At 44.5% G+C, this 7,203-nt stretch overlaps 1 protein-coding gene across 1 annotated transcript in view; it reads right to left on the reverse strand.

Moving 5' to 3' along the window:
- MOGAT1 (monoacylglycerol O-acyltransferase 1) overlaps positions 1–6,336 on the reverse strand; it is a 22,138-nt gene extending 15,802 nt beyond the window's left edge. The window contains exon 1 of the mRNA XM_057385876.1: positions 6,120–6,336. Coding sequence (XP_057241859.1) covers positions 6,120–6,213 — 94 coding nt within the window. The 5' untranslated portion in view covers positions 6,214–6,336. The remainder of the gene's footprint in view (positions 1–6,119) is intronic.
- Positions 6,337–7,203: the final 867 nt, after the last annotated feature.

A 7,203-nucleotide genomic window follows, 5' to 3' on the forward strand; every position in this document is an offset into this window, starting at 1 on the left:
AAAAAAAAAAAAAAAAACACAAAAGAAAGATGACATATTCTTCAAGAACCATGTTGATGTACCTATAACAGGACAATGCTTTTCTCATCCTTAGTTTTCAGAGCAGCAATGCCTCTGAGCTGGGTTGGGAACAGAACTTCAGAGGGAAYGCAGAAGATTTGCACAGTGAAATTTTAATCCTTAATGAACATTTGCTCCTCTCTATTATCCCTCAAGCTGCTACTGATCAGTCGATTTTGACATTTAAAAAACTGTTTTCCCCCCTTAGGGGATTCTTTCATGAAGGGAAAAAAATTAATCAGCCTTAATTTCTGAGCCTTAAWATCTCTAAATTATTGATATACATCATACAGAAAATTACAGAAATTTAAATGAAGTAATACCTACAGCAAATGGATTTCAATATTCTCACCAAAGACCTGAGACAACAGGCAACACCTGAGAAGAGGCAGCCTGCCAAGTTCATAAGTAAGCAAGTTCATGCCTCAACAGAGTATTGCTCTCCAGCTTTTACATAGAAAGCATCTTTTAAAAAAMATGGAGACATGTTAGTACTGTCCTTCTAGTCTCTGCAATTCTGTCAAAATACAGTTTTCACGTGTAACACAGGAATTTGCTAGCATTTTTTATGATACGGACTGCCCAGAAAAGAAAAAGCCAGGAGTTTATTTAAACTAACTACACTTAATTGTTGATGTCCTCAGGAGTTTGGTAGCCATGCCCAGGACTGTGGTAGTTGAGCAGCCAGCATTTGTTCAGCATGTATCAGTCTCCTGTGAGGGCCTTTGTCAGGTTATTGGTTACAACTGGGAGCTGCAGTCACTAGGATATCTGAGCATTCCTACCAAGGAAGCTGTATCTTAACAGTGCACTAACAAATACTGATAAACTAGAGATACAGAGCATTACACCTTACTGACTTGAAGACAGAGTGGTCTGGATGTCATAAATCCCTAAGTTACTAATTGCCAAATCCTGAGGCAGCATGCCAAATGTAGTCTACAGATTTCCCATTGCCTTTATTTCTCCTTAGCTATTCACATACAGGTTGTCAAGCCAGGGTGTCTGGCCTGATACAGCAGAGCCATTCTCTTTTCTTATTTTTGAGTGATACAAATATACAGATAYGTGGTTAAATTCCCTCCCTTAGATGTAGGTAACAGAGGAAGCATTCCTAGAAATAGTGGTCAGTAAGTACCATGTTATCCTCTGTGAGCACATTTCAGTCTCTACCCATGGACCACCAGTAAATTTCATGATAGAAATGAKAGATGAGTACAGAGTGACAAAACTAAGCAGCAATACCAGCCAGCTTGCTAGGAAAAGCTCATGGACCTTAGCTGATAGTTTTCTTAAGTAACAAAAGAGCTTTTTTTAAAAAAAGGCTTTGAGAAAGAACAAGACCATACTAGTTATCCAGCTATAGCTGATCAATTGAATCAGCACCAGATAACAAAACCATCACGCCATGTTGGGAAAAAGATCAATATTTGCTTTAGCATATTACACTGATACCCGTCTTCTCAACACAGAAACCACTTATTATTCCAGCAGCAATATCTCAATCTGTGGCAAATGTTTCATCGTTTCTATTGTTTGGGGGAACCCAGATCCACAAGTCAAAACTGTCTCCAGCAAGTTCAATTAACACACTGCTTCATCCTACATGCACRGAAGTTTAATCACTAGAGAACAGGATGTAGTTTAATATATACCAATGCCTTCAGCATATTATTTTGTGGCTTTGTGCATATTAAAGTATGCCTTATATTATATACTGATTTTGTATCATTAAGCAGTTTGCAAATAAACACATGGGTGCCTGCACAACAGTCACTTCCTAAATCCCAGTGAGGAGACCAGGGACATTGCTGGGGCCCAAAAGTGAGCCTTAGAAGCTGCACATTGTCCCCTACCATCACCTTATCTCTGACCAAAACCCTGGTATCCCTGCTGTAGGGTTAAACTCTCATTTCCCTCTCTCAYTGTCTGGCCCAAGATACCACCACTCTGTGGATAACAGGTAACCAAGTTACCCTGTCCTGCATTTGACTTTGTACATGCTCGAACAACACTGTCCCGTTTCACATCATGGGTACAGAAGTTAGCAGGATAGTAGCTCAACAACTCACCTTCTAGCTTTATTTTATTAAAAAATGCTGTCACTTGATTTGTGTACATTAGAGAGAAATGAAAATAAAAGGCTACAGCACTGGGAAAGCAGCATTTCAGCCAAATCTCATTGATTTTTTTCTTTGTTTTAATGGTTTTGCCTTTAAAAGAACCCTTCAATCTACTTTATGCCTGGGTACTACTCACCTCCTGAYACAAACTGAACCTCACTGACAGATGTGCAGTACTGAGACACACGGCTCACACACCAAGGATAAATCACTGCTCAATTGCTGTGTGAGAAACAGAAAACCTACACCTGTTCCAAATAGGAGGATATCAAACATGCTGGTAAATGCAGCAAAATGAATTCAGCGTTCTTACTCAAAATATTTCCAAGCTTAAAAACAAAGACTTTCTGCTAAACATCAAGCACATCCGTTGCATTCACTGACAGTGACAACTTCTTTTGTGCACATGAACCATGAAACCTATGATTCAAAAATGGGGGTGATGTAACMTCTTTGCTTTGTCAGTCCAGCAGCACTTACAGGCTCAGAGATTTCATTTCTCCAGGTGACTTTCTGCCTGGGGTTGGGTTGGACAATGGCACAGCGTGATCAAGAGCAGACAGCACCCAGCTTCACAGATATGGTGTGGGTGTTGCATGAGCTTGAAACGGGGCCAGACCTGCCCTAGGACTGTCAGTCCCTGGCCAAGCCAATGAACCTCTAATAACAGTAATTACAGGCACAAAACTTCCACCTATAAAAATTATCTGGTTTGGTTTTTTATCCAAAGCAGGTACTRTGAAATTGCAAAACTTCATGTATTTGCTGTTTCAGCAGTATAACACTAATGGCTTGACACTATGCTTCAGCCTGGAGCTGTTTTGGATTTGTGCTTAATACGGTGAGAAATAGCACGATTTTAGCATTTGCCAATTTTCAGTTTTAACAGCCTTAGTTTTCTAGACTCAAGACTGACAACACTTCTCTTTCAAAAGACAGAAGCCCATTCAAAGCAYTTTTCTCTTTCATGGAACTTATACCCAAACTTTTCTGGTCTGCTGCACTTGGAGAACATAAGATAGGACACCACATGGCATTTTAAGCCAGCACATGGTGGGAATCTGTTAATGGGCATTTCTTTCATCTAATCCAGAAACTCTTACATATCCCAGTATTTCAGAACTTATTTTTGCTTCTGGTGTCATGCCCCTGGATAACGAACAGGCAAATCACTGTTAGAATGAAAACTTGTCTTTTCCCTTTGAGGGTGAACTTTGGCAGCTTGCAGCACAGAACAAGGAAGCACAGGAWCGTTCAGCCAGAATTTTAAAGAGGTTCCTTTTGTATATAATGAAATTCTGTGCACATCTGTACAGCCTTTTTGAGACAGAGGCATGTTTACTCTGCCTACGCTGCACAGCAGAAGCAATGGATTTGTAGTGCAGATCCAGCCCAAGCTGGTACACTGCATGAAGAAGCAGAATTTTGCTTGTACCAATTGCTGCTGACATTTTTTCAGTATTTGTTGACTGATTTGCTTTCTACAGTGGGGATATTTAGTCTTTAACAACTATTGCATGTCTGTATTTCAGGCCAGCTTGTGATTAGCACAAGCAAGAGGGCATTTTCAGTCATCAATTCCACAACCTCAGAAAACCATGCAGCATTACAATAAAGCAAGCCTGGAGAGCAAGGGCTTTTCACATTTCTCAGCCAGGAAGATAAAACCAGTGCTTGATTTTCAGAGCCTTCTATGCAAGTTACATTGTGAATTCTAAGTTGTAATAGGCTCACATTCCCCTTACAGCTTAGTGTGCCAAATCACTTTTTCACATGTCACTCCCCAGACTTAAAGCACATCATTAAAAGATGCAGCTTTTGTCAATCAGGGCATTAATTTTTAGAGTTATCTTACTTTATCTGTTAGTCTTATCATTCATTTTACTAAGCTATGGAACCTTACAACATAYCTAGATGGACAACTTTAGCAGCTAAGCCAGTACCCCACTTATTCACTGCTCTAAACAGAATCCCTCTATCCATATCATGAATCATTAGTTGTCATAGGGCATTATCTGTTCAAGTTTTCACATGCAGATATGCAACATAAGACAGACAATCAACATAAGATCCTGCTTGGCACAAACTAGTTCCAGCCACACACAAACCCCCAAAGAACACCTAAACCTCCAACTTATTCTGGAATGCACTCACACAGTATTTTGCTTGTGCCTCCCTGATTTGAAAGTGTCACTTTTGAATTCAAGAGCTTTCAAACAAACAATGTTCCCATATTTTGTCTGTTCAGGAAAAAAAAAAAAAAAAAAAAGCTGAAAAATTCAGACGTAGGGGAGTCCAGAACATCAGAAACCAGCCCATTTCTCACTGCTTTATGTCATTTAGGATTCATCCACCTGAATTTTCCTGCAGCTAAGTGAAACTTTTTAGCCAGATCACTGGCTGCCCAATCACTGAAAGCGTCCGCCTACGAAATGACAAGGTCACCTTGGTCTGCTCTAAAGATAAACATCCCCATGAAGCACAAGAAGATAATTATTGTTAGAATCAAATTGTTGACCAAACATTCTCACAAATCGATTTTTTCATGATCACATGAACTCACTAYTCTCAACATAACTGCCATAAGACCGTTCCCTTGCTGATTTTCTGTGGCATTCTGAGGCAGTGCCAGTTGCAGAACACAGCTGCCTGCTTCTCCTGCTAAACTATAGCGAGGGGATTTTCTGCATCCTGGTCACTTCTAGTAAGCACAGCAAGATGTGGTTTTCTGCAGCAGTATTGCTACATTAGGAAAAAAAAATGTTTTCTTCCACTGCCTCTGAACTTCCACTGCATTATCAGACTGGAATAATGGTTCATGCCAAGACCTAATTCAATAACAGAAAACTAAAATTACAGACTATTTACAATGTAGCCACAAACATAAACTGTTTATCGTTTAACTATGTAATTTAGAGGTAATAGAAGAGCCAAGTACTGTATCAACAGCTGCTCATAAATCTGTGAAGATGTTTCATACTCTCCATACTTCCCCCAAATCTTTCATGTGTGGGCTAACAACCTAAAAAAATAATCTGAAAGATATCAGACCATTTGAAGGATAATATATTTGCAAGAAATACAAGGAAGATATGTGCACACTCCATTTCTCCTTGCAAATCTTAAAGCACAGATGATCATGAAGGATTTCCGGTAATGCACAGGTAGTCAGTGGCTCTGTACTTCAGAACAGACTTTTCAATAAACACTTCCCAACTTATACAATCCATGGATTTAGTTCATAGACTTAAGGCTTACCTTATCAAGTGATTCATTCATCAAGATACCTACCTATGTGAATAAGATTTGCTGCTGTGAATAGGTGCTTAGTGATAGGTGTCTATTAAAACAATAGGAACATTAATTATAGAGGAACAATTAGTGGAAAAAGTTTACCAATTYGAAATAGAAACACTTTTTAAAAGCCAGTGAGGATATTTTTCATATACTTACAGAAATGTCTGCATTTGAGCCGGTTCACTTACAAACCCTAATAATTTTCATCACCTTGTTAAATAAGAATTTTATTGAACTATGGTATATAAAGTTACTTTACGAAATTACTAATGAAAACAGCATTAGTCATGTCCCAGACTTTACGCTCATGTTCAATAAAAAAGTTGCTGTCAGAAACCTACTGATCGTCTCAATGAGGCGCCCCAGACACTAGCTTTTTAGGACCATATTTGAAGAAGAAGCCACAGAAAGAAATAGACCCCAAAAAAGAGGAAAAACCATCCAAAACTTTCAGGGAAGAAAGGAGTGCGATGCTCTTGGCCGCCCGGGCATCGCCGGGGAGCTGCTCGGCCCTGGCAGCTTCTGCACCCACGTGGAGTCACGGGCTGGCACCCAGCGATGCCCACGGGTAACGCTGGTCATGGAAAAAGCCGCTTCTTGCCCTTTTCTCTCTGGGGCAGGAAGGAGGAAAGCTGTTACCCAGCAGGAGGAAGGAGAAGATCCACTGCAGCACGGCGACTGTCTGGATCCTCCTCTTTAGAGGGATGTTGATGGGGGCAAACTCGACCTTCATGCTGCCGGCGTGAGAGCAGCGCGGGAGGCACGGACCTGCCGGCTCCGGCTCCAGCCCGAGCCGCCGCACCTGCCCGCTGCGCAGCGCTCTGCCGCGGCCCCGCCGAGCAGGACGCGCCCCTCCCGCCGCCGACGCTGCCCACGGCCCCGGGCCCGGCAGGCGGGGACGGGGAGGCGGTGCCGCCCGCCCCGGCCGCGGGAAACCTGATCCCGGAGCGGGCAGAGCCCGGGCGCGGCTGCGGGGGCCGGCGGCTGCTACACCCCCTCCTCACACGGAGCGCCGCGCCTGCCCCCGCTCTGCTCCGCACGAACGGCACCGGGCGGAGACACCGCGGCTCTGGCGGAGCGGGCACTGCGCCTGCGGAGCCAGGTGCGTCCGCACACCCAGCACCTGCGCTGCCCTAGCGGCCTTTTCCCCTCGGRGCGGCCGGAGACCCGGCAGTCTCGGGCGTGCTTAAAGCTCTTATCAGTAAAGAGCTTATGGAGCTGACCCAGAACTTAGAATTCCTGCAGTGTTTGGCGTCAAGCCTTTCGTTTTTAATTAAACCAGCACACGCACAGTCCCCTTGCGCCCGGGGCGCTTCGCCTGGAGTGTCTGAGGCAGGGATCGTCAAAACAAAACTGCGGAGTGAAAGAGACAACACCCCCCGAAACTTGCACGGCGCTGCCCCGGTAGATCCCCCTTTCTCCACAGGGACAGCGGCACTGCCGGGATTTGCCATCCCATGCGGGGAGAGCGACAGCGCTGGGAGCCACGGTCCCCACGCGGSGACAGGGACAGCGCTGGCACTTGCGGTCCCCACACTGGGACAGGGACAGTGTCACCGCCGGGACTCGCGGTCCCACACGGGCCGCCCCTCCCGCCCAGCGCCGGCGACAGCGCAGGGTCCCGGCCGCGGGCTGATGTCACCGCCGTAGCTGCCCGCCGCGCTGCCGGGACTCGGCGCGCCGCCCGCCCTGTCCCCGGGCGCAGGACGCGGGCGGAGCGGCC

Source organism: Malurus melanocephalus, unplaced genomic scaffold (assembly GCF_030028575.1).
Source record: "Malurus melanocephalus ecotype Western Australia unplaced genomic scaffold, MMel_1.1 scaffold_884, whole genome shotgun sequence".
Taxonomy (NCBI): Eukaryota; Metazoa; Chordata; class Aves; order Passeriformes; family Maluridae; genus Malurus; species Malurus melanocephalus.